Source organism: Euwallacea similis, chromosome 34, assembly GCF_039881205.1.
Source record: "Euwallacea similis isolate ESF13 chromosome 34, ESF131.1, whole genome shotgun sequence".
Taxonomy (NCBI): domain Eukaryota; kingdom Metazoa; phylum Arthropoda; class Insecta; order Coleoptera; family Curculionidae; genus Euwallacea; species Euwallacea similis.
This window is the reverse complement of record NC_089642.1, coordinates 671,117-696,972: the sequence shown is the minus strand read 5'-3', so window position 1 is coordinate 696,972 and position 25,856 is coordinate 671,117. Positions and strand designations below refer to the sequence as shown.

At 34.0% G+C, this 25,856-nt stretch overlaps 5 protein-coding genes across 5 annotated transcripts; 1 reads left to right on the top strand and 4 right to left on the bottom strand.

Moving 5' to 3' along the window:
- Window positions 1-24: 24 nt before the first annotated feature.
- On the bottom strand, window positions 25-3,316 carry LOC136418341 (zinc finger protein 25-like). The gene is made up of 8 exons (XM_066404376.1): window positions 2,953-3,316; window positions 2,285-2,458; window positions 1,974-2,229; window positions 1,666-1,918; window positions 1,332-1,609; window positions 1,075-1,279; window positions 471-814; window positions 25-407 (listed from the first exon to the last, which is right to left on the bottom strand). The coding sequence occupies exons 1-8, from the start codon at window positions 3,226-3,228 to the stop codon at window positions 91-93; spliced, it is 2,103 nt and encodes a 700-aa protein (XP_066260473.1). The 5' UTR covers window positions 3,229-3,316; the 3' UTR covers window positions 25-90.
- Window positions 3,317-3,476: 160 nt separating this feature from the next.
- On the bottom strand, window positions 3,477-4,237 carry Sirup (Starvation-upregulated protein). The gene is made up of 2 exons (XM_066404402.1): window positions 4,054-4,237; window positions 3,477-3,929 (listed from the first exon to the last, which is right to left on the bottom strand). The coding sequence occupies exons 1-2, from the start codon at window positions 4,124-4,126 to the stop codon at window positions 3,679-3,681; spliced, it is 324 nt and encodes a 107-aa protein (XP_066260499.1). The 5' UTR covers window positions 4,127-4,237; the 3' UTR covers window positions 3,477-3,678.
- Window positions 4,238-5,373: 1,136 nt separating this feature from the next.
- On the bottom strand, window positions 5,374-10,807 carry FANCI (Fanconi anemia complementation group I). The gene is made up of 20 exons (XM_066404415.1): window positions 10,630-10,807; window positions 10,281-10,570; window positions 9,907-10,074; window positions 9,626-9,846; window positions 9,234-9,573; window positions 8,957-9,174; window positions 8,702-8,903; window positions 8,383-8,648; window positions 8,173-8,330; window positions 7,958-8,116; window positions 7,715-7,906; window positions 7,457-7,656; window positions 7,163-7,363; window positions 6,947-7,071; window positions 6,721-6,893; window positions 6,499-6,669; window positions 6,262-6,448; window positions 5,984-6,200; window positions 5,608-5,927; window positions 5,374-5,544 (listed from the first exon to the last, which is right to left on the bottom strand). The coding sequence occupies exons 1-20, from the start codon at window positions 10,747-10,749 to the stop codon at window positions 5,393-5,395; spliced, it is 4,080 nt and encodes a 1,359-aa protein (XP_066260512.1). The 5' UTR covers window positions 10,750-10,807; the 3' UTR covers window positions 5,374-5,392.
- Window positions 10,808-11,576: 769 nt separating this feature from the next.
- Window positions 11,577-15,063, top strand: l(2)37Cb (lethal (2) 37Cb). Its single transcript, XM_066404410.1, has 10 exons — window positions 11,577-12,024; window positions 12,078-12,616; window positions 12,868-13,078; window positions 13,128-13,303; window positions 13,364-13,756; window positions 13,813-14,010; window positions 14,063-14,249; window positions 14,311-14,529; window positions 14,582-14,765; window positions 14,823-15,063. The coding sequence occupies exons 1-10, from the start codon at window positions 11,675-11,677 to the stop codon at window positions 15,045-15,047; spliced, it is 2,682 nt and encodes an 893-aa protein (XP_066260507.1). The 5' UTR covers window positions 11,577-11,674; the 3' UTR covers window positions 15,048-15,063.
- Window positions 15,064-16,018: 955 nt separating this feature from the next.
- Window positions 16,019-21,761, bottom strand: Hsp60A (Heat shock protein 60A). The gene is made up of 7 exons (XM_066404283.1): window positions 21,738-21,761; window positions 21,184-21,357; window positions 18,335-19,238; window positions 18,120-18,280; window positions 17,145-17,295; window positions 16,909-17,087; window positions 16,019-16,560 (listed from the first exon to the last, which is right to left on the bottom strand). The coding sequence occupies exons 2-7, from the start codon at window positions 21,355-21,357 to the stop codon at window positions 16,405-16,407; spliced, it is 1,725 nt and encodes a 574-aa protein (XP_066260380.1). The 5' UTR covers window positions 21,738-21,761; the 3' UTR covers window positions 16,019-16,404.
- Window positions 21,762-25,856: the final 4,095 nt, after the last annotated feature.

Genomic DNA, 25,856 nt, shown 5'->3' with positions numbered 1-25,856 from the left:
AAAAAATAAATAGAACAATTAAGATATAAATAAAATATATTTTATATTGGCTAAATATATTTTAATACACAATATTAAAAAGAAGTACAATTACATGTGCCCCCTATGATGGTAAGATCCATAGGCCAAGTACTTATCAGTCAAAATTCTACTACCATCCGCTACAGCCAAATGGCGATTATCAGCCACATTACCCATAACCCTGTTTTCCACTGGAATTAGCAGCCTTGCAGGCTCTACGATGTTGACTACCATCCTGGGATCATTGACTAATATCCTGGAATCTTCAGTGATAAGGGCGCGATTATCTGTTAACAAATGCGTGGCATCGGTAAGCAATCTTGTACCATCATGCGCGGTATCTGACTGAAGTATCCTCAATGGATCTTCTTCCATTATTCGGGAATCTGAACGAAATCACGGCCGTGAGGAAGAAAATTAAGTACATTTTTTACCTATGGCAAATATACCTTCTTGTATGATCCTATTTCCATGATCGATGATAATCTGCTGTTGTTGTTGAGGCGCGACTTGATGCACATATTTCTCTTCCGCGACGCTGTTAAACCTCAATTCCTTCTCCTGATCCGTTTTTACCGAATTGTGCACCTTCATGTGATTGTTTAAGGTGCTGGTTTGCGAGAAGGCTTTGCCGCAAGTGACGCAAACATAGGGACGCTCGCCGGAGTGAACGCGCATATGTCGCAGCAATATGGTGTTCACCGTGAAGCCGCGATTGCAGACCTTGCAGACATAGGGGCGCTCACCGGTGTGATTGCGCATGTGGTATTTTAATTTCATAACTGTGGTAAATCTGAAAAAGAAAAAATTGTAATCTTCGAGTAAGGGGTGATACAAAAAGTTCGCACTTAAGTGTAACAAAATGGCTCTCTTTCTACACAGTCTTGTTTTAATGAGATATTTCATAATGCACATGCAGATGCCTTTCGGTAGCGATTTTATAGCACTTGATGCGAACTTTTCGGGTGCTTCGGTTCGTGCTTCCACAAAACGGAGCCAAAAATGTCTTCAATAATTCTTTCAGTTGATGGAACAAAAATAAATGTAATATACCTCTTCTGACACACATCACATTCTATAGGTTTTCCTGTTCCATGTAGCCTTTTATGGCTCGTCAAATCTCCCGATTGCCGAAACGCTTTACCGCAAAATTCGCATGCAAATGGTCTTTCATTGGTATGTGTCCTCATATGGATTTTCAAGCTCGCTTTGGAAACGTAGCCCTTCTTGCATACTTCGCAGTTAAAAGGTCTTTCTCCTAAAACTTGCTTTAGTTGAAATTCTTACTCATGAATTACAAATTTTATCACCTGTATGAGTCCTCAGATGCAGTTCCAAGTTGAACCTCTGTGGAAAGCATTTGCCGCAAATATTGCAGACGTAGGGCTTACTTCCCGTATGCTGTTTAATGTGAATTGACAGAGATTCAGAACTGGGAAACTCGGTGCGGCAATAATCGCAGATATGCTTCAACAATGCGGGATCCCCTTCCTTTTTTTCATGAATTTTCATGTGTTTAATAAGGCTGTTTTCCGCAAAACATCCCTTATTGCAAATTTTGCAAACGAATGGTCGCTCATTTGTGTGTCTAAATCAATCAGATTTAAATCACGTTTCACCTATTACAGCAAAAAAATTACTGACCGAGACAAATGCTTCTGAAGCATTGTAGGATGAATAAATCTCTTTTTGCATATTTCACATGCAAGAGGCTTCTCCTCATCTGGCAAATGGGTCCTCATATGGTTTTTCAGGTAATTCTCCTCTTTAAAACTTCGGGAACATTGTCCGCATTTAAAGGGTCGATCCACAATATGAGCGCGCAAATGCTTACGAAACGACTTTATGTCTGAGAATTTCTTCTTGCAAACATTACACACGTTGATGCGCTTTTTAACTGGACAAACAAATTGTTATAATTAAACACAAAAAAAAAACATTTTTAGACATACTAGTTTGTCCGTTTTGAAGAGCTTTCGCCATTTTTTTCTTCCTGTTTTTGCTCTTTTGGCTTCTAGCAAGTTTAAGTAACTGTTGCTGAGCCATCAGTTTCTCATTTGAAGGATCATTGGCCATTCCGCTTTGAATGGACATTTGGTCGCGATAATCGTCTTCCTCACTCTCTGATGAAGAGGTTTCCATGCCATATCCTTCAAAAAATGTGTTATTGAAACTGCTGGTTGAGGTACTCATGGCTGACGAGCTTGGCTGGAATATGTTATCTTTGATTTTTCATTGTTTCACTGGTGGGAAATTTATTAACCTCAATTTGGGTAGAGCCTGCATGGTTCGGATTTAATTTTGGGCAAGGCTTTCCCAAGTACTGGCGAAGATTGGAGTCTGACTGAACACAAAGTCTTTTAAAGGAATAGGCCCGGCCAATTTGGACAGTACACTGTAGGCATATGAACAGAGGTAATCCGTCCTCTCGATTAATCTAGGAAGAAAATTAACATTATGACCAGAATGTGATGTGTTATGTAGTTATGTAAATGTTAACGCCTGATTCAAGATAATTGATATAGAGGCACTATGCCCTATAGCTATATTGGTACATTACATTTGTATAGTGCATTTAAATTTGTATATGACCACATTGAATAGGGTATTGACATGTATAAGGCCAAATCTCACATTATGGCAAGAAAGTAAATATTAAGGTTCAGCTACATAACAATAGTTATGCATAATAGTCATAACATAATCGAATTCTCGATTGGCTGATTAACTCTCAATAGACTCACAACTAAGCTCTTGACAGCTCTACAATGGCAAAGGAAAATTTTGTTAAATTAAGTAATGTAAAATAACAACAGAAACATAACTAATAGCTTGTTGCATATTATGGATAACAGTCCATAACCACATTTACATTATATGCAACTACTGTATAGCTATGAATATAAACTTAGTTTAAACGGTTACAACAACCTGTATATTGGTAAAATCCATAAGCATATTAGCAATAACCAGCGCTTCTCCTGTTGAACTATCCGGGAGGAAAATTGACCTCATGTCCGAATTTTCAGTCAAACAGGTGCGGCACAGTTTGTTCAATTCGAATTGAACCTCCTCAGGTTTGACCTCCTCCATTTCCTCCAAATAGATACAACCAAAACAAGTAAACACAAAGGAAGCACAAACCGAGTAGCTAGGAAAATGGCGACATTCTTCCACTGGTCGATTGTGGAAGAACCAGTAGGTCATGCAGAAGACTGTTCGATTATGCGCCTTATTTATACGTGACTTTAGGGTGCTTTTCGATCAGTACTTTGTTGAACCGTTGTGACTGGGCCCTTTTCGTCAGGACCGTACTGTTTTGATTTTTGAACACGGCGAATGATAGTTTTGATAATTTGGTATATATATGTATACATATATTGAAAGATATTATTGTAAAGGTATCGCAGGAATTTAAATGTTGAACTCTTACGCACAATAATCTACAATGTATGTAACTTCAAAAATAAAGTGTCACATTTATTCAACATCTTTATCAAAATTCACAAAAATAATATACATAATATACAAGGCGACACAGCTGAATTGACATTTGAAAATATACATTCTTCCAAGACAATCTCAATCACTTAAACAAACAATCTGTAGGGAACCTCCCAGTTCTGCTAAAATCTTTAACGCTGCCAAATATTCTATCTAAAAGTCTGTGACTCTTCCCTTCCTCTCCCAATCTCCGTATCTTGTCGGTTCAGGTCCTCGAGGCCCTCCAACTTCTCCAGTGTGAGGGTTAGTGTTATTTGGCCATGGTTCTAACGGTTCTTTCTCCTCAGAAGGATGCTTCTCCAACTCGTCTAGTTTCCCAATTGGGGTTTTTTCTCTCAGTTTCTTTTTAAACTCTTGCATTCTCGGGCTTAGTTTCTCATCAGAAGAAAAGCAATTAAGGAGTTCTAGAACAATTAAATTATCAAGACAATCGGTTGTAAAGTTTTATAGCCAACAGAGGCACATAAGAAGGGTTAAACTGAACCAAATTTTCCTAATCAATGTTTTACTCAAGGAAAATATACTCACCTGTGGAACTCGGTGCTGCACTATAAAATGTAGAATTTTTTATTTGGCGAAGCATATACATCATAATACTCATATTGAAACGTGATTTATGGTACTTGTTATAATTCTTATTTAATTATGCAAATCAGAAACTAATAGTAAATATTATTATTTTGTTTGAGGTTAGTAATTGTTTGTATGACAAATAAAAGTTCCATTCAAAAATTTAAGTACCGACCTGCCTTCTTGATTATAGTTTAGTTTTCTCTTTTCTAACCATTCGTATCTCACTCTTTTTTGACCATAGTGTTAAGAGAGTGACACAGGTGTAATTAGAGCCTAAAAAATTTACCAATCCATAAAGATGTTTTACACATCAATTAACTTATTTAAAAAAGAAGTTTTTTATATTCACTCTGTTATAATAATTACTTACAATAGAACTTTTTACTAATTAATCAGGAGCCTAGTTTGGAAAATGTGAACTAATATTGTAATAGAAATAATTTACAATAAAAAATTAATATAAATCATTTTAATTACATGTAAGATATACTTAAAACTAATACAATATTAAATATAATAAACTAAAATATACTCATTTGAATAAATTTTACAATTAAGGTAACAAAAAAATAGTTCAAACCTTGCTATGGAAAAATTTCCAACGACTTCTATTTGCGTGTAAAGCGTTATTCTTAAACATAATAAAGGAAAAAAATCTCCTTAAACGTATAGAATATATTTAAAATGTATGTCTTTTCTTGTTTTATTCATGATAATTAAAAGTTTATCAAAGCAAAAAGTTTGGATTCTAAATAGAATATATTTATTTTTTTATTTTCTTAAATGAAATTTAATAAAATGTAAAAATGGAAAATTTCTAGATGTTATGGTGAAGGAAATATCAATCAATAAATTGAAAACCAGGGTTAATGCTTGTTGCAAAATACTAACAAAAAGATCAGTATGTTGAAAGAGAATATTAGTGGCGTAGTTGGGCACGTGAAATGTCATAGAATCCAAAGACCGCTCCAAAAACAAAATAATAAAATAAATATAAAAAAGATAAAAAGGTAAACGGAGAATAAAAAGGAGCGGGAAGGATGGAATTTGTTTACTCAAAATAGTTTAGGTCAATAATCCACGTATTTTTATTTTGTTATGTTTTAGGGGCTTTATTTTTATACTTGATATCTTACATTCACTATGTTATAGTTTTTTAAAATATCAAAAATATTATTTTATTAAACAACAAATGAGATTAAGAACATCACAAATAATAGAAAAACTAACAAAAAATAGAGTAAAAACGGAATATCATGAAAAATACCAAAAAAAACTTTCTTTGAAATGGCACTTATTGCCTGCTTCTTTTTGCTGGAGAAGCACCTGGATTTTCCTCATTCTCCTCGCTACTATCCGTATTATTGCCCACATTTGTTCCGTCCCTACTAGAATCGTTTTGCGATTGAAGTGTCGCATCCCTATCGTAATTTTGGGTGGCGCCAGCTAAAAATATTAATTATGAACCAACAGGAGTAATTAATTAATTACAGTTCCTTCAGGTTTTACCCTTCCTTAGATCTTCCTGAACATTTTGTAGATTGATCCTGAAATCTCTTGAGGTGCCTTGTCCCACATATTTAGAAAAATCGTATTTGGTTTTCCTGCTAAGCTGCATTACGTATCTACTGAACTGCTCCATTTCATATACCACTTTGGGTATCAGCTTGGTTTCTCGAAGGATTTTGGTCTTCAGAACCTCGCTTTCTGATTTTTTTCTAGCAGGTTGCGTGTGCTCGTCTTCTTTTTGACCCATTTCCAGATGATAAATGAAATCGTTGATTGCGGGAGCGAGTCTCCTACCCACTAGTTTGGTTAGTTTTTCAAACCTGTATTATTAAATTAAAAAATCTTCCCAATTCAATTAAAAGAAAAAAGCACGTACCACCCTCCTTGCATGTCTGTGTTGCTCTTTGAGGTTCTACTTATCAGATATTTGGTAAAAGATGACAATGTGGAATAAAATTGACAAATATCTTTAAAAACTGCATCTGAGAGATGTCCCCGAGGGATAGCTAATTTTACCAAATTGGTTAGAATTTGGCTGGTAAGACACAGCTGGCAAGTTATTCCCTTTTCTTGGGATTTCAAATCATCTCGCTCTATATATATGAAAAAAAAACATGAAATAGACCAATAATAATATAGAAACTAAACCTATACTTATGTCTAATACGGCATTTCCACCAGAATAAAGAAAAACATGGTAGTCGGACTTTATTTTCGCAATAACGCTCTCCACGTCTTCCAAAACGTTCTTAATGGACGCACAAATAGAGAGAATTATTGCATTGGCCGTGCCCGCATTAATGATCTTTAAAGACTCATCAGTTTCTTCAGTTATTGTTTCCTGAAAAGGTTATTGCCTAATTTAAATCGGAAAGTTTTCAGCATGCTTACGTCGTCTCTGATCGGTCCGAATATATTCAAGAAACTGCAAGACACGTGTGTAAATATTGTAAGACCGGATTTATCCCGCAGGTGAAGATCAAAAAAGAGACTCATAAAATTACCAGCCACTTTAACTGGAACTGTATTATTGTAGGCTAACTGTTTCAGCCACTCATACATCTAAGTTCAAAGATGGTTTGAGTATTTATCTGTAATTGGTATCAGACCTACTTGAACAGCATTGCCGCTACATGACGTGAAATTGCTCAAAGAAATCAGGTTGCTTATGATTGTAGGATGGAATTTCTTTATTTCCACATCGTTAGAGAGTTCATACTCATCTGTATCAAACAACTTTTCAAACGTCTCAATTATATGGAGATTAGACTGACTGTCTTCTTTTCCTGGTCAATAATGTGTGATTTATTAGGAGGAAGAAAATCACAAAAACACTCACCAATTCTACTGAAAAATATAGAAGAGTTATTGCGGTAGTGAGTGTTTATTAACTGAAGAATTGCATGAAAACATTCCAGGCAAGACATGGCCGCTGTGCAATCGAAATCAATATAATCACTCAATCTAAATGAAATAAATAATGAGTACTTCTTAAAAATCCAATTTGAAGTTTTAAATTAGTTATTTGAAAACCCAAATTTTGAACTAAACTTACCGTTTGATTACTCTGTTATAAAGAATTTTGGCAATCGAAGAAATATAGTCAAATTCTTTTTTTTGACGAACGGAGTCGACAGGTTTAAAATTTTTGCATCTTCCAATCAGAAACAAAGCTGCCTGCATAAAGTGTCGGTGCAACTCCGTTTTACTTCGAATGGTATTGGCGTCTTGTGAAGAGGCCCAAGAAATTGTTGACCTATGAAAAATTTTGATTTATTTTTTACAAGCATTAAACTTTTTTTGTCTTTTAATAATCACGACAATAACAATTATTATTATTAACACCTACTCTAACAAAGTCCGCAAACCTTTCTCAACAACCGAAAGGTCCAAAAGAGTGTCTGGACATTTGAAAGTCTTTGAAGCATTTTTTGCTCCGTCTCCGATTCTTCTAGAGGAGTCATACTGCGTTTGTGACTTTTGAGTGGTTTTATCACCTCTTGGGGTATTTTTGTCAGCCTTCTTAGTCTTCTTCGGCTTTGATAGATTCTATAAATAAATTAAAACTATTTTGCTCCACGAACTCACAGTCTAAAAACAATAATACCTTTCCGAACTGAAGAAACTTCAAATAACCCTGAAACAAACTGTTAATAATTCCGCACTGGTTCTCACACCCAGGTGATAACATGGCGATTTTATAGCCCATTAAAGCTTCAAATACACTAATCATTTCTCTTAAAATATGTAGTTTCAGCTGGCTTTCTGGAAGCGAGTCGGTCAAGTCGCTTCCATCATCCTAATAAAAAAAAATCATGAAATTGTCAATTTATGTAATATTAAATCTTACTAATTCAAAGTGCATTAATTCGCAATTGGACATCCTTTTACATAAAGAATTGAGAAGATTCGTGTATTTTTTTACGGTGGGAGACTCTCTATCGTCTTCAGAAGTATTAGCTTTAGCGACAATCTGTGAAATGCTGAGTATAAACTTCCCCAAAGGTTCCTAAAAAAAATACCCATTAAAATGTTATATTTATGGATGTTTTGGCACTTAAGTACTTGATATACAGAATCCTTTAAAACTGAAATGTTAAAGACATTTAATGGAGGGATGACTTCTTCATCTAACACGTAATATTCCATTAAATGGAACCAGAAAACATCCAAAATGGGAATTGCTAATTGTGAATTTTCTCGTAGTACAGCATTGCATAAATCTATTGGAAAATTTTATTACCAAAAATCTAAAAAAAATCTGATTTTAAGTACCATCGTACAGCTGCATTCGCACTTCAGCTTGCTGCATAAAACACCGCTTTAAAATTCCCAAAACTTCCCAACAAATGGCCTCATTACTGAAGGTGCTTTGAATGGCCGCCTGTGAGGATCTATTGAGAGATATTTGGGTGTATATAGAATAGCCAGAAGAAAAAGATCCCATGCTATTTTGGCTCATGGCTCCGCCGTTGGTTATATCTAAAGTGGCTATTAATTTGACATACCCATATACGGCTACTCGCCGTGTCTCTATAGGTCTAAAGTACTGCTGGATAAAGTCATATTTACACGCATTTGTTAATTAACTCACCGAGAATAAAGGGATTTTCTAAGGATAAGAATAAACTGATCTCGAATTGTGTGAGATACTGTGGTGAGGGGCATCAAAGCGTCGATTAACTGGGTTGCGATGTGGCTTGGAATTTGAATAAAACTTTCAATCAGCTCAAGAATGCAACTTTGGTTCTTATGCATCAAAGGAGCAACAGTTTTGCTCAGAAAATACAAACACTCTGGAAATGGAAATTTAATTTTCAAGTTAAAACTACATAGGTCACTTGAATACCTATGTATTGCCTAGCGCTTTGCCTTGTTAATATGTGATTGCAAAAGGTTTTTAATATTACCGGAACCACATTTAGCTTTTTCTTTATAATTTTTAGTAAAATCATTGTTCCCAAATTCCATTGTTGCTCGGCTATGACATCTCTTCCTAAAGCTGATCCAACGTTGAGAAGGGCGAATCCGAAATTTGCAAAAGCCTCCAGAAGAACCTCTCTGTCCCTATATATAAAAACTGAATAGAAGTCCAAACACTCCCAGACATTTACATTCAAACGCACCCAATATTCAATACTTGGGCAAAAACTTCTTGAGGTTTAATCGTTAGTTTTATAATATCTCGATACCAGTAAGAGGAATTAGCCTTATTTTCTTCGTTATAGCATCTGACAATGGAATGCCGTAAAATATCAAAAGCAGTTTCTTCATATTGAGCTACAGTTGAGATTGTAAGCAGAACTAACAATTGGAAAGGGTGCAAAATGAACTCTGGCGATTTCATTGTGTTTTTCAATGAGTTCAGATAGTCTTTGATGCAGCTGTGGCCCTTTGTTGCAGCGGATTGGATGTGGTATAATACAATGCTTTCAGCTTCAATACTGTAGGTATGTCCCACAGTTTCTATAATAATCCTTATTTCAAAATATTAATATAGAAACTGGAAAACACTTACCAATACAATCTAAATCAGGACTGTCTGTGTTTGTCTGTGAATAGATCATCGAGCCAAAATATTGTTGTAATTTTACAAAAACCACCCAACAATTATGTTGTCTGCATAGCCTGAGAAGTTGGTATACAAATGGAGGCAATTCTTGAGGTATTAATGTGTGTATATATGAGACTAATTTTATCACAACATTTTGGTGTTCTTCTTTTGATAGAGGCATGTCACTAAATTTGTTTAAATAAAACCTTTTTTGCAATCATTAAATTTAAAATAACATTTGTTACCTAAACATGGAAGTAAGTTGAATGACTTTGTCAGGGCACCAATTAATCATACACAATGTACTAAGAAAGGTTGATTTAAACTCCTGTCCTGTATAATTTAAATCATTAAATATAACCATGTCTTTTTCGGATAAAATTCTCAACAACTCGGGAAGTAACTCCTTCCAACTAAAATTAAATTATTCATTTATTAAGCAACCAAGTATTTTGGATGAATGACTGGATATGTTAGGAAAGTATTTAAAACATTTCTGCAAAATTTCATGAATGCTCATAAAATAAAAGAATGAACATATTTTTCTTTTTTATTTGAATATTCATGAAATTTCAACACTTTCTTAAAAATGATTTATTTATCCTGAAATAAAATTCACCTTATTGATGATCTAACGTTGATATCCTGAAGGCTATTGAGACAGATATTGCAAAGATCAACTAAATGCTCAGTTTTCAATTTTAATAAATCCATACACAATCTTTGTACTATAGTGGAACGTAAATCAGAAGGCAAGCACTCTCTACAGTCCAACTCTCTTAATACCACTAATATGAGTTTAAATCTTTTTTCATGTGCATTGGGAGAGTTTTGGAAAGCTTTAAGTATTAAGTCCCAGAACCGGGGAAAATTAGACATTGGTAGTATACGTTCTACCAAGTTTTCCAGCTAAAGAAATGAGTATTTCAATAATGGTATTACATATAAGTCTAATTGGGTAATGTTACCATTTTCTCATTGCCTTCAGAGTTTATTAGTTTTTCTAGATCTGGAATTTCATTTTCAGAAAAGTTTTGTGCATACGTCTCTAGTTGATCGAAATCCATAGAGTCAGAGGTAAGCTCCATATTTTAAGTAAAGATTGTGGACGTCAGGCCAGCTTGTTGACTATTTATTAACTAAACTATGGTTATTATATTAATTTAAAAACTTTAAAAATCCAACCGCCATAGAAATGTTCAAGTCAGTTTAGACATAACCAAACATAACAAATAAGAGTTTCGAATAAACTTCAATCACAGAATCGTTTTAAATTTAAAGCATTGGCAATCTATTCACCTCGCATTGTTGTCTTACTTCATCTTTAGTTTAATTGAGTGAGATAGATATCGTATTCCTCGTAACAACTATTAATTTAACAAGTTCTTAGCTATGAAGTGGCAACGTCGTATTATTTTTTTGAATCGCCCCTATTTATAGTTGATATTTGAATGAAACTATTTTATATCAACTGCTGAAATAATTTAAAAAAGAATAGTGTTTTATACAACAAATGAAATAAACCATTGTCTATTCTCAAGAAGAAACATTTAACTACAGATCTAGCGTTAGCAAGTGAATTAAAATTGCGTCTTCACTCGCTAACGATCGTGGACCTAATTGTAAATTCTTCTTGCCAATAAACAATACGATGGTTTAATTTACTTGGTATATAAATAACTGTTAAATCATTAAAGAATAAACTTTATATTTACATGTAAATTGCTTTAAGGACTTTATGAAAAAACCTGTGAAAAACAAGTAGTGTTAGTGGTTAAAAAAAAGCGAGGTTGCCTTTTATATAACCTTCATTTCATGATAATCTTGTTAATGACAATTACAGCATACCTCCCATTATATTTGAGGTTATCGAAGAGTAAAATTTATCATCGATAATTAAATACAAATAATTCATAAAAAAAATTAAATATCCTATAATTGCGCTTGGTTCTTTCAATCTAATTGTGATTTAATTTCTTTATAATTTAACATTTAACTTTTATTCGTGCCATCATGAGTAAGGCAAAGAAGCCTCGAAAACGATATGAATCTGATTCAGACTCGAGCAGCGTAGACAGTGAAGAAGAAGCTCGAAGAAAGGATTTACAAGAACGAGACGAGTTTGCTGAACGGCTAAAGAAAAAAGATGAAGCCAAGACTAGAAACATTGTTCATGCTTCAGAAAGAAAGGCTTACGAGGAGGCTGCCAAACGACTTCAACTTGAGCATGCTGAAAGAGACAAAATCATCCCAAAACTCCGAGTCGAGTCCAGACGGAAGTATTTGGAGAAGCGTAAAGAGGATAAACTTCAAGAGTTGGAAGCAGATATTATTGACGATGAATATCTGTTTGAAGAGGAGGTGTAAGTGTTTTCAAATTTTAATTCATCATTCTATATCCATAAAACATGTGTAGACTTACAGAACGTGAAAAAAAAGAAAGGGAGCACAAGAAACAGCTGCTAAAACTAGCCCAAGAACATGAAAAAGCCAGGGAATTGGAAAGGGTGCAGAGGTATCACATGCCAAGGGATTTGGGCAAGGACTCAGTCTCAGATTATGTGGAAATTGATGAACTGGAGAAGGTGCCCCAGGCAGAGCAGGTGAAATGGGAAAAAGATCAGATGGCATCAGCTGTATTTAAATTTGGGGCCAAAGATGCAGTAAAGAAGGATGAATATGAATTATTGTTGGAAGATCAAATTGATTTCATTCAAGCTTTGCAAATGCCAGGATCAAAAAATAAAGTAAAAAAAGATCCAGAACTGACAGAATATGAAAAAAAGAAATTAACAATTGAGGAGACCAAGAAGAGTTTACCCATATTCCCTTTTAAAGATGATCTTGTTCAGGCCATTAGGGAGCATCAAGTATTAATTATTGAAGGAGAAACTGGTTCTGGGAAAACTACACAAATTCCTCAATATTTGCATGAAGCAGGCTTTACTGAAAATGGTAAGTAGTATTAAGAAAAACCTAAACTCATTTCAAAGTAAAGAAATCTTTGATTCATTTTTAAAGTCAACTGTTTGGTGTTGCTGATGATGTTTCTCAGCAATCAAAAGAAATTGGCTAACAAAATTTCAGTTTTAAAGCATAGACAAATAGATATAATATCCAGAAGTCTCCCACAACCAAAAGTTTACTTTAAAAAGAACTTCATGTTTAGTGCCCTTCCTATTTCACATTGAAGTTTTTAAAAACAGGCAAAAAGATTGGTTGCACTCAACCTCGAAGAGTTGCTGCTATGTCAGTAGCAGCCCGCGTGGCTCAAGAAATGGGGGTTAAACTGGGAAATGAAGTTGGTTATGCTATACGGTTTGAAGATTGTACCTCAGAGAGAACCATTATAAAATACATGACTGATGGTACTTTACACAGGGAGTTCCTAACTGAACCAGATTTGCAGTCTTACAGGTAAGAATCTATTTGTATTCCAAAACTTTCTTACTCTGTGCGCTTACAGTGTAATGATTATTGATGAAGCTCATGAGCGTACGTTGCATACCGACATTCTGTTTGGCCTAGTAAAAGATATCTCAAGGTTTCGGCCGGATTTGAAACTATTAATCTCAAGCGCGACTTTAGACGCTCAAAAGTTCTCCGAATTTTTTGATGAAGCTCCCATATTTAGAATTCCAGGTTCGATAATTTCCAATTATATTTATAAATATCTTTTGCATTTATGTAATATAATTTAAGGAAGACGGTTTCCAGTGGATATTTACTACACTAAAGCTCCTGAAGCAGACTACGTGGACGCATGTGTGATTTCCGTGCTACAAATCCATGTAACGCAGCCTTTAGGTGATATTCTCGTTTTCCTAACTGGCCAAGAGGAAATTGAGACTTGTCAAGAGTTGCTACAAGACCGAATGAGACGTTTAGGTTCAAAAGTCAAAGAACTAATAATATTGCCGGTTTACGCGAATTTACCCAGCGACATGCAGGCGAAGATATTCGAACAAACCCCTCCGGGGGCAAGAAAAGTGGTCTTGGCTACTAATATCGCGGAAACATCTCTTACTATTGATAATATTATTTATGTCATCGACCCGGGATTTGCCAAACAAAATCATTTCAATTCAAAAACTGGTAAGCCAAGTTAATCTAATGCCAAAATTGATAAATAATAATTCTGATTTGAGCAGGAATGGAAAATTTAATGGTAGTCCCAATTTCCAAGGCGTCAGCCAATCAGAGAGCTGGCAGAGCCGGTAGAGTGGCTGCAGGCAAATGTTTTAGGCTTTATACTGCCTGGTCTTATAAACACGAGTTGGAAGACAATACCATTCCTGAAATTCAACGGATAAATCTCGGAAATGCTGTGCTTATGATGAAAGCTTTAGGCATGTGTTAACTAAAAATTTAATTCCTTGACTAATTTATGTATGTTTCCAGGAATAAACGATTTGGTGCACTTTGATTTCCTGGATCCACCTCCACATGAAACATTGGTATTAGCTCTGGAGCAGTTATACGCTTTAGGAGCTCTAAATCACCATGGGGAATTGACTAAAATGGGAAGGCGAATGGCCGAATTTCCTGTCGATCCCATGATGGCGAAAACCTTGTTGGCTTCAGAAAAGTACATATGTACAAAACAGTTGGTGTTGGTTAATATTGGTTTTAATTTATTTGCTTTTTAGATATAAATGTTCTGAAGAGATAGTCACGATATCCGCCATGTTATCAGTAAACGGAGCCATTTTCTATAGATCAAAAGATAAAATTATCCACGCAGACACTGCACGAAAGAATTTCAACCACCCTGCAGGGGATCATTTAAGTTTATTGAATGTATATAATCAATGGAAGGATACTGATTATTCTTTGCAGTGGTGTTACGAGAATTTCATTCAACATAGGTGACAGTGAAAAAACATCCCTAGTATTTTTTTATTAACTAATAGCTTTTAGATCCATGAAACGAGCCAGAGATGTACGGGAGCAACTTGTGGGGCTCATGCAGAGAGTGGAGATAGAAATGGTTTCAAATATTTCAGAAACGATTGACATTCGCAAAGCCATTACTGCGGGATATTTTTATCATATCGCAAGGCTATCGAAAGGGGGAAATTATAAGACTGTTAAACACAATCAAGTAAGTTCATGTTTAGGGTATTTTTCACATTTTCAGCATTTTTTGTATAATTTCTAGACTGTTACAATTCATCCAAATAGTTCACTCTTCGAAGAATTGCCACGCTGGTTACTCTACCACGAATTAGTATTTACGACAAAAGAATTTATGCGACAAGTCATAGAAATAGAGAGCAAGTGGCTACTGGAAGTGGCACCGCATTACTATAAACCCAAGGAGTTAGAGGATTCGACAAATAAGAAAATGCCGAAGACTGTGGGTAGAAGTACAAGAACAGAATAAATTGTTTGAAAATGTTGATTGTTGTTTAACTTTTGCTTGAATTGTAACTTTGGTTTAATCCTATACAGCAATTTCCTTGATAAAAAATATAAAGCAGTCTGAATCTTCTTAACTGAAACTAGAGGCATTGAAGCCTTTCATGCAGTTCCCGTCAAAACGACTAGGCAGATAATCCACCCGTAGACATATTACGTTTAAGAGAACAACTATCCTGGTCTTTCTGTACCTGCCTCGTAGCTTGCAAGAATGCTCGTTATAGAAGTAATGACCTGTGATGTTTTTGCCTTTTAGATACTCTTAGGGTATAACTACTGCTGCCTATCTTTATACATTGTAGGTATTGGTGCACCCTCATCTAACAGATATGTTGGTAGTTTGTGGTCGCATCTAAACTTTTCTGCAATGGTCAAATAAAACGGACCAACTGAATTTGCAAAGTGGAATATTTTTAATCAATATAAGATAAAGTTAATTTTCGGCATAGCTTAAGGAAATTCATAGTTAAAGATGTTCTGGTATGTGAGTTTGCAAGATATCTTTTTAGCTAGTTTGTAGCGGCTGATGAAAAAAAAAATATATATATATATACGTTTTTACATAATGTCACTTTTGCTCATAATCTAGGAAAACTTATTTTGATTATTTTTATCCATAATTATCAGTTCATGTAGAAAATATTTTTCTTCTCGTAATCGACGGCTTGCACGAATTGCAATCGTGTGCAGGAATATATACATTTTCTCACTTGTTAGGACATAATAACGAACACGAAACGCTATTCATATGATATTTAACGAAACAGCAAGCTTACTTCCATTTTAGCTACGTGGTATTACATTGGAACCATTATGAGCATTCTGAGAGTAAATTTTCTTCTGTTTATTTGTGAAGAAATTTGATAATTTCCTCCTACCTTGATAGAATCAGGGACTCAGCTTCATACAGATAGCTGAAGGGTAAAAATGAAATACTTGTTTTAAAAAAATTATAACAATATATCCATAACAATTTGCACATCGGGGAAAATGTAAAAAATGGAAAACCGACATTTACAACACAAAATAGTTAAATGCAGTTCAGATCGACAAGTACATAACCGATTTACCAAACTCCATCTGGTCAAACCAATCTAATGTTACTGCAGTCTCATCGCCTCCTTTTCGAAAAAGGAATTTCCTATTTGAAACAAAACCGCACTCTTTCACACTACATAGTTGCCAAATAAGAACGTTCGGGCATTTGCACTACATAATTTTCTGCCGAAACATTTAAAACAATTCTTTCGGCAGACCACACTCACACGAGAGTTTTTTTCTTTGAAAGGACGATAATTAGGTGTTAAAGTCGTTTGACGCTTTTACATCATACCGCCCATTCCACCCATACCGCCCATGCCACCCATTCCTCCAGCCGGCATTGCTGGTTCTTCTTTTGGAATTTCTGTAATTACTGCCTCGGCGGTTGTTAATAGGGAGGCTACACCGGAGGCATCAATAAGTGCTGTTCGCACAACCTGTGAAATACACCAAACCATAAGTAACCTTTAGAGTTTGGAAATGAAAGAATTTCTATAGGTTCACAAACCGAGCTTAATTGTAGCTTAAATTGACAACAAATTTTGTATTTATATAATTCTGCATAAATACAATTTAAACCACACTCTAGGCTCCGTTTGTGGACCTACAGAAAACGTGTTTTATTTTGAGGTTAAAAATGTTTGCCAAGTTTCTTTAGATGAGCCAATCGTTAATGGAATCACCTATTGCATCATGGCAGTTACTCTACCTTTCTTTACACACTGCAATCTTTTACTTAGGAGTTGCAATATTTGTTAAAAGGACTTTTTTCATTTTGCACTTACTTTTGTAGGGTCAATAATGCCTCTCTCATACATCTTTACATATTCGTTGTTCAGGGCATCGTAACCAAAATCTCCAGTGGCCTGCTCCACTTTCGCTACGACTGCAGCTCCATCAACTCCAGCGTTTTTCGCGATGGTCATGCATGGGATTTTCAATGCCCTTTTCACGATTTCAATTCCTAAACAAAAAATGTTTATTTACAATTTTTAGCGAAGAGGATTATCATTAGATGTACCAATTTCCTGGTCCTTATTTTGTGGCTTAATTGAGTCTAAACTTGTGCCACATCTCAAGAGAGCAGTTCCACCCCCAGGGACAATTCCTTCTTCTACTGCAGCTCGAGTAGCGTTCAAAGCGTCAGTTACACGGTCTTTCTTTTCATTCACCTAGTAACAAAAATTGTACATGTTATTATCACAGTATCAAAAATATGTGGCATATTGATAGGAATAACGGACGGACGTTGCAAGTAAAAAAACAGAAGAGTCTCGAGCCTTCTTTTTATGTGTCCAATATTCTGGTATATTTGTGTACAGTATATTTCATGACACTAACAATATGAAGGAGTGTATGCTTCCGCGCATCTCCATTTATAGTATACAAAAAACGAAGTAAACATGGGCTCTGCAATGTTACCGGCTAGTTTTATTTTCAAAAAATTTAATACATATGATTTTCTTATTTAATTTTGAGAAGAAAAATTATTTGAAATAATTTTAATAGCAAACTTTAAATAATCATCAAGCAACCTGACAGTTTAAAATCATATATTAAATGTTTGTTTAACAAAGTTAGCCAGTAACATTGCACAGCTCATGCAGTACAACAGCTGATCTCCATTATGTTTACTTCGTTTTTTGTATACTATAAACGAAAATGTGCAAAAGCATATACTCTTTCATATCGCCAGTGTCGTGAGATATACTGTATGTTAGTGCGTTTCTATGGAAGTTATGGAATATTCCAGTTATAGGATTTGTAATAATGACTAATTTAATACTAGTAGTTATAAGAACGAAGCGACTAAAATATGCGATATATGTACGTAGATAATGTGTATAATAGTGAAATAGTGACTTATCAGTTAGCAAATTGTAATTGGATTTATTTATAGAGTTAATAAATAGTATTTACGTTGAGAGTATACTGAAATCATTTGAACCCCTAAATTGTATTATAATATCGACACCTTTCAAACAAAATTACTTACCTCCACTTCACTACTACCTCCTACTTTCAAAACTGCGACTCCAGAAGCGAGACGCGCCAACCTTTCCTGCAATTTTTCTTTTTCATACTCAGACGTGGTAGTGTCTATTTGGTCTCTAATTTGGTCCGCTCTGCGGTCAATGTCTTCTTTCTTACCTTTACCTATAAAATCAATTAAATCATAACAAAATTAAAAGAGATAGCTCTTTGATATACCTTTCAAAATTAATGTATCATCTTTGGTGATCACAATCTCCCCCACCTGACCTAAATCAGACAATTTCACGTCTTCTAGTTTAATAACGTCTGCATCATCCCCAAATACAATTCCCCCGCTGGCAATTGCCATATCCTGCAGTGTGCTTTTGCGATTGTCACCAAAACCTGGAGCTTTCACTGCAGCTACTTGCAATCCAATGCGAAGTCGGTTTACCACTAAGGTTGTTAATGCTTCCCCATCTATGTCTTCAGCAATAATAATTAGGGGTTTTCTTTGAGCGTTTGCTAATTCTAATGCAGGAACAATACTCTGAACTGATGAAATTTTTTTCTCACTGAACAGCACCAATGCATCCTGATACTCAACTTTGGCCCCCTTGGTGGTATTTACAAAGTATGGTGAAATGTAGCCTCTGTCAAACTTCATGCCTTCAATAACTTCCAGTTCGTCCTTTAATGTTTTCCCATCCTTGACAGTAATAACTCCCTCTTTACCCACTTTCTTCATGGCGTCAGCGATAAGATTACCCACAGACGTATCTCCATTTGCAGAAATAGTGGCAACTTGGCAAATTTCCTCAGGAGTGGTAACAGGCTTAGAAAGGGTTTTTAAAGTTTCAGTAATCTTCTCCACAGCAACAATTATCCCTTTACGGATCTCAACAGGATTTGCCCCTCTACCCAAATTGTCGAAACCTTCTTTGGCAATTGATCGGGCTAATACAGTTGCAGTGGTAGTACCATCTCCAGCCTCTTCATTTGTGTTATTAGCAACATCTTGCACCAACCTGGCGCCAATATTTTGGAATTTGTCTTTTAATTCAACCCCTTTTGCTACCGTTACTCCATCTTTTGTAATTTTTGGTGATCCCCAAGATTGTTCTATGATAACATTTCGACCCTGTAAACATTCTAGTTGTAATCACAGAAAATTCCAATATTTGCTGAAACAATTGCTTTAGCTTTGAGAAAAAAATTTAAAAGATTTTGGTTTTTATCTGATAATTATTAATAGAAAATGGGAAAAAAAATTTGGTTTTGTTGTTTTATACATGCAAATAACCCAGTTTTCCAAATTCTACTTGCAATTATAAGCCTGCTTCTGCAAGGGCTGCAAAACTTTTGATTTTATAAGCTGTTATTTAAAGAAAAGATTATGTAATTTCCCTATTGAATTTCAAACTAAATTTTTTATACCAAAATTTGGACCCTTAAATTTGATTAACATATACTAATATACATATACAGGGTGGTCCAATTGCTATGGGTCACTATTGCTATCTTCTAAACCATGGACATTACAAGTTCGGTTAAATTAGACAAAAGTTGTCAAATTTGATGACAAGTTAAGATCTCGAGGCACTGTTGCCAAAATTTGTTCGGTTTCGGGAATATTGGGAAAAAATAAAATTTTGTCAAAAACGTTTTTTGTAAATAAACCGAAAACTAAGGGTTTTAGAAAAAAGTTTTTTTCATAACATTTTATTGTTTTTTAAGGTTCTACAAACTAATGATAAATTTTTAAAAATAGCACTTCTAGTTTCTAAGATATCGACACTAACTTCGATTTTTTAAATGCGGACCTGCATTTTTCTTTTATTATTTAAATGCAAATTTTATCCTAATTTCACTGATGTATTACATGTTTACATTTGCCGACGTTTCGTTAGAAAAATTCATCACCAGAGTTTATTCCCTAAAAAATACGAGTCAGACCCTGGATTTGAGTTGTAAATTACATGTAGGCACACTTGCTACAAATAATTACAAATGTTAAAAATATTCCCCATTATTTTGAAGACATTTTCAAGTTTTTTATAACTCTTTTTTGTAAATTATTTAACATAATAGGCGTCAGTTTTTTACAGGCGGCTCGAATTTTAAAAATAATTTTAAATATTTTCAACAAGACGGTGCTCTAGCACATCGTCATCGTCGCTGCACTAGATATCTAAATACCTGGAAATTCAACGCTTGGATTGGAAACAATGGTCCTATAAGCTGGCCACCTCGATCACCAGATATCACGCCCATGGATTTTTTGATGTGGGGTTTTATTAAAGATCAGATCTATCAAACACCCCCCGTAGATTTGGACGACCTTATTTTTAAAGTTCGAGCCGCCTGTGAAAAACTGACACCTATTATGTTAAATAGTTTACAAAAAAGAGTTATAAAAAACGCTCGAAAATGTCTTCAAAGTAATGGGGAACATTTTTAGCATTTGTAATTATTTGTAGCAAGTGTGCCTACATGTAATTTACAACTCAAATCCAGGGTTTGACTCATATTTTTTAGGGAACAAACTCTGGTGATGAATTTTTCTAACGATATGTCGGCAAATGTAAACATGTAATACATCAGTGAAATTAGGATAAAATATGCATTTAAAATAATAAAAGAAAAATCCAGGTCCGCATTTAAAAAATCGAAGTTAGTGTCGATATCTCAGAAAGTAGAAGTACTATTTTTTTAAATTTATCATTAGTTTGTAGAACCTTAAAAAGCAATTAAATGTTATGAGAAAAACTTTTTTCTAAAACCCTTAGTTTTTGGTTTATATACAAAAAACGTTTTTGACAAAATTTTATTTTTTCCCAATATTTCAGAAACCGATCAAATTTTGGCAACAGTGCCTCGAGATCTTAACTTGTCATCAAATTTGACAACTTTTGTCTAATTTAACTGAACTTGTAATGTCCATGGTTTAGAAGCTAGTAATAGTGGTCCAAAGCAATTGGACCACCCTGTATATTAAAATAATATGATATAAAATTACAATTGAAATCACATTGTCAGATCTCCATATTATTCTTAATAATTACAAAATATTTTATGACTTTTACCTTTGGACCCATGGTAACTGCCACTGCATCAGCAAGTATGTCCACCCCTTGAAGCATAAGAGCTCGAACCTCAGGCCCAAACCTCACATCTTTGGCATACCATCGTTGAATCTGGTTTATTTGATGAACCTTGCGTAGGGCTACACAGCGGATAGTAGATGGTAGTCGATACATCTGAAAATTTACCTTTTAACTCATTTTAAAATTTTGTTAGATAATTAAAGGAAAAACTTGGGGAAGTGCATCTTAAGGCATGAAACGTCAAAACGACAGCAAACTTGAAAAAAAAGGGCACTTGAGTCTCTTGAATTTGAGGTTACCTAATTTTTAAAAATCTTTGAAATTTAATTAATTCTTCAATAATGAAAGAGGGCACGTTTTGTAATCAAATAGTTAATTCATTAAATACAGTGGAATTATCTCAAAGGGATCACGGCATTTTCTGGAAGGAAATGTTACGAAAGCACATGGCACAAGAATTGATAGCGATCCTTAGTTTTGAGGATTTTTCCCATTCCAATTACTAAAATCTCTATTAAATTGTTCATGCTTACCTTGGCTGTTTGATTATACTAACGCTCAATTAATATCGAAATTAATAACGAATTTCTATGAAGAACAGAAAGGCTTGCCGGTTCTTATCTTTGATTAGAAGAGAATCCGGCAGAACGTTGAAAAAATTAAGAATGAAGTTTCTCGATCGAAGTAATTTCCAGAATAACAACGTCAATGTCAAAATGCGGTATTGCCGAATTTCTTCTAATGCTACGAATAGATAAGGACGCTAATGAGTCGATCCAGTATATTCTGCTGGTAAATAATAGGCTTCTACCAGGACATTCAAAAAGTTTTTTTGATATATATAGGGTGTTTTTTTTTGGTGTTACTACCATTGCTATCTCCGAAACGGTGAGAGTTACAACTTCGATTAAATTAGACTAAATTGGCTCCTTATGGATCTGATTAAGTGAACCGCTGCAAGGTTGCCACATTTTCAGTAGTTTCCTAGATATTTGAAAAAGTATGAAAATGGTCCAAAACTTCAATCCCTTGCATTTCGTATACTATTTGTGACAGAAAAGAAATTTAAATTACAAAGTTTCACAACTTTTTACTCTCTACAAAACGACATATTGAACGTCATTGTACAACTTTTAGTAACTAAGTAATCGGTATCAACTTCATTATTTTAAATACGGACCTGGAATTTTGATTTCATATTTCGAAAGCGCTTATTATTCCTGACAGACCCATGTATAATATGTTTACATTTATTAACGTTTCAACCCGCATAATTCATCATCAAACTATTTTTTATTTACCTTTTTAAACTACACTACATACCCTTCAAAGTAAGTACATTTTTCAATTTATTTTTTGGACACACTGTATAAGATATTTAAATTTTCATGACTATGGCATGAAATATGCCTCATGTCTGAGGTTTGATGTGAATTTCGGCTTATTCCAGTTTAAACTTCCTTTAAAGCAAAGTTTTTAAATTTGCACTACATTTTTACAAAATCTCAATTATTTCAAAATCTTTAAGGTTTAGGGTAGGTAAACCTTAGTCAAACTTACATTTATTTTTCTCAAGGAATCTAAAACGGTACTAATATATTGAGTGTTCCATTTAAAAAAACATAACTTTAATATTTTTCACTTATTTACAACCCCCTGTATAAAAGTAAAATAATTTTAGAATGTACCTCTATGTGAGTTCTACACATCGCAAAAAAGAAAAATTCGAAATATTAAATACTTTAGCCGCAATATTCCGTGTAGCATGACGTGAATAACCCTGTATATACTATTAAAGTGTGTAAAATTTATTCAGTTTATGTCCATTATAAGTGTAAAATTCTCTAAACAATAAAATGAGACGGCATTGTACAGAGTCAACTCTCTGGTCAACGCTAGTTACAGTAATTACAATAACGTAATTGTTTTCAAGCACTAAACTAACTCGCTTAGTTCAAATTAGTTCCCTAATGCCTTTTATTTAATTATTTTTAGTTTCCTTTGAACTATTATTTTAACACATTTGGTATTTAAATGATTTTAAAGTATTATAGTAATCAACGTGGCAACATCCGTGGAGTCCATAATGCATGTCGGGACGTTTTTCCTATCCTGTTCTCCTTTTTACTTATACAGAGTGTCCCTTTTAGAATTGTGATTGAAGATTACTCAAAAACGGTACGTTGTATGAAAAAAAGTTTCAAATAAAAGTTGTCCGGTAAAGAGGGGCACATGTCATGAAGATAGTGAGTTTTAGCCAAAACGTCATTTTAAAGTCATTTCAAGGGCAACTTTTTTTTTAAGTGGCAACTCCCTATTTTTTTTACAGATCCTTGTAGACTTTCAAAAAATGAATATCTGTTATTTGAATAATTTTTTTAATAGACGTTTTGCTGAGGTATCCTTGATTTTTGTCCAGTTTTTGAGATAGTCGAAACGACTGCATTTTTTTCTAGAAAGGTTTTGCAATGCATATTCTGTTTAAAACTTATAACAATCCATTTATCAAATCAAAAAAAAAAGTTTCTTTGCCGTATTTAGATACGGATACTATAAGGACATACATATGTCAATGATTACATTTTTACATTATTTGTTTTCTAATTTTAGCTCCTTGTCTCAAAAACTAATTAGTCAATTTTAAATTGCATTATATCATTAAATATATTCGTGAAAAGCCTTTAATTTGAGGTATCACTTGACCCATATTTCAGTTTCAAAAAATTGTCCATTTTGCCTTACCAGCGACATCACCAGCATTTAGAACAACAAACCATCAAAAGATAGTATTTTTTTAAATTTAATGCTGCTTTTGAACTTTTTAAAAAATAGTAATTTGTCACAAAGTTAACAGGGGGGACAATTTTAATTAAAAACAGAGGGAGCTGCACGGTATAAAAACATGTGCGTTTTATTGATTAAATAGAGAAAAGAGAGAAAAGACAGATTAGAGAATTAATTAGATCCACTGATATTTCATTTTTGTCGTAACCAAATGGATCATTGTTCCCATTTTAATTATACTAGAAGGGTGTGGTGATTATTAGGTGCACCGAGCCATTCTTGCTGTTCCAATTAATTCTACGTGCTGTTCTATGCTGAGATTATTCACTTTAATTATTGATGGAACAGTAACTATTTAATTTCACAGTCAAGAATGACTTAATTGTCCCCTTAGAGCTACCAGGTTAATACTCTCACACTTTTAACTGGAAAATAATTTCCATGAAAACGACGAAGATGACCAATACTTTCGTGTTTATATCAACGTTTCTGTGGATGTCATCCTCTTGATAAAGTTGTCAGGGCTTTGATTTATTAACCCTTAATAAACTGTAATGCGCAATAAGTATATAACTAAATAATAATAATATAATAATGTTTTTTTTTGTCTACGTCTGGTTGTTTGTACTAACTTCGCCAGCATAGGAACCTATAGAGACCGTATGGGAGCAAATTCTGATATGTATCTATATTTGAAGCTTTAAGAAGCTAAGCACAAAAGCCTAAATGACTTTGAAAATCTTCCTTGTGGTGCTCTTAGTGTAAAGAGATATGATAAGAATGAAACGTGTGCATCCTCAGCATTCTCCACACACTCATATAAGAAATTCCTGATAATTCTGATATTTGTCTTAAGCTCACTTGGGGATTAAAAGTCATAACACCTAGGACTGCAATTTGATTGTTTTCTCTCCGCACAATAACTGGACGAATTCTTTTCTTCTGATTTACAGTCCTTTCATTATTTTTTTTAATCACACGATAGAAGTCCGGGATCGTGGTCCTTCAGGAGAACGCTGAGCTTAGAGATTGACAGTATTATCTAAATGTGTACCAGCTTCTCCACCCACCATAACCATTTCGATTTCTTCTTCTACGGTCAAATGCTCCATCGCGAAGCAGTGTTAACAACAGAACGTTTAAAAGTAGATGTTTTATTTGTTTATTTATCACATTTTATTACCATAGAATGTTTTTTGTCCCACAAAAAAATTTTTTTAAGTGGAGGTTGCCATTTAATATATTAATTGAATTTCGTTAATTACGGTGTTTTTTAGCATTCATCTAAAAAAATGATTTAAACAATTTTTTCTTATTTTTAGCTGTATTATCTGAATCTGTAAAAAAAATGCAGATTGCTATTTAAAATTAAAAAGTCAACCCTACCCCGTCCACAAAGGGGGCGGAGGGGAATCAACTTTAATACCAATATATTTTCCCCTCAGTGATTAAAGTTTGGTACTAAACATTTCTTTATAGAATTCCTAGTATTCCAGATATTTTGATATTCTAGGTTAAAAGTTACACACTATGTATAGAGGACACAACAATACACTCGTGGACAAAATTATCGAATATTTTTTATTATTACTATTTATGAAAACAAATTGAAATTGTCCTAGTAAACTGATATTTTTGACAATAGTATTGATATAGCAGGTGGACAAGTTCAATTATTTTCAAATACTTTGACTATTAAATCATAACGTTTTGACTTTTTGTGCATATTATGTTAGAAATCTTATAAGATAATTTAATTATATGAATAAACACTAAATTCAATTATTCGCTGGGAATTTGAGGAATTGATAGTGTGTAGCATTAATTACTTAGTAATTTAGAACAAGAGTGTGCCATCAAAGACACAT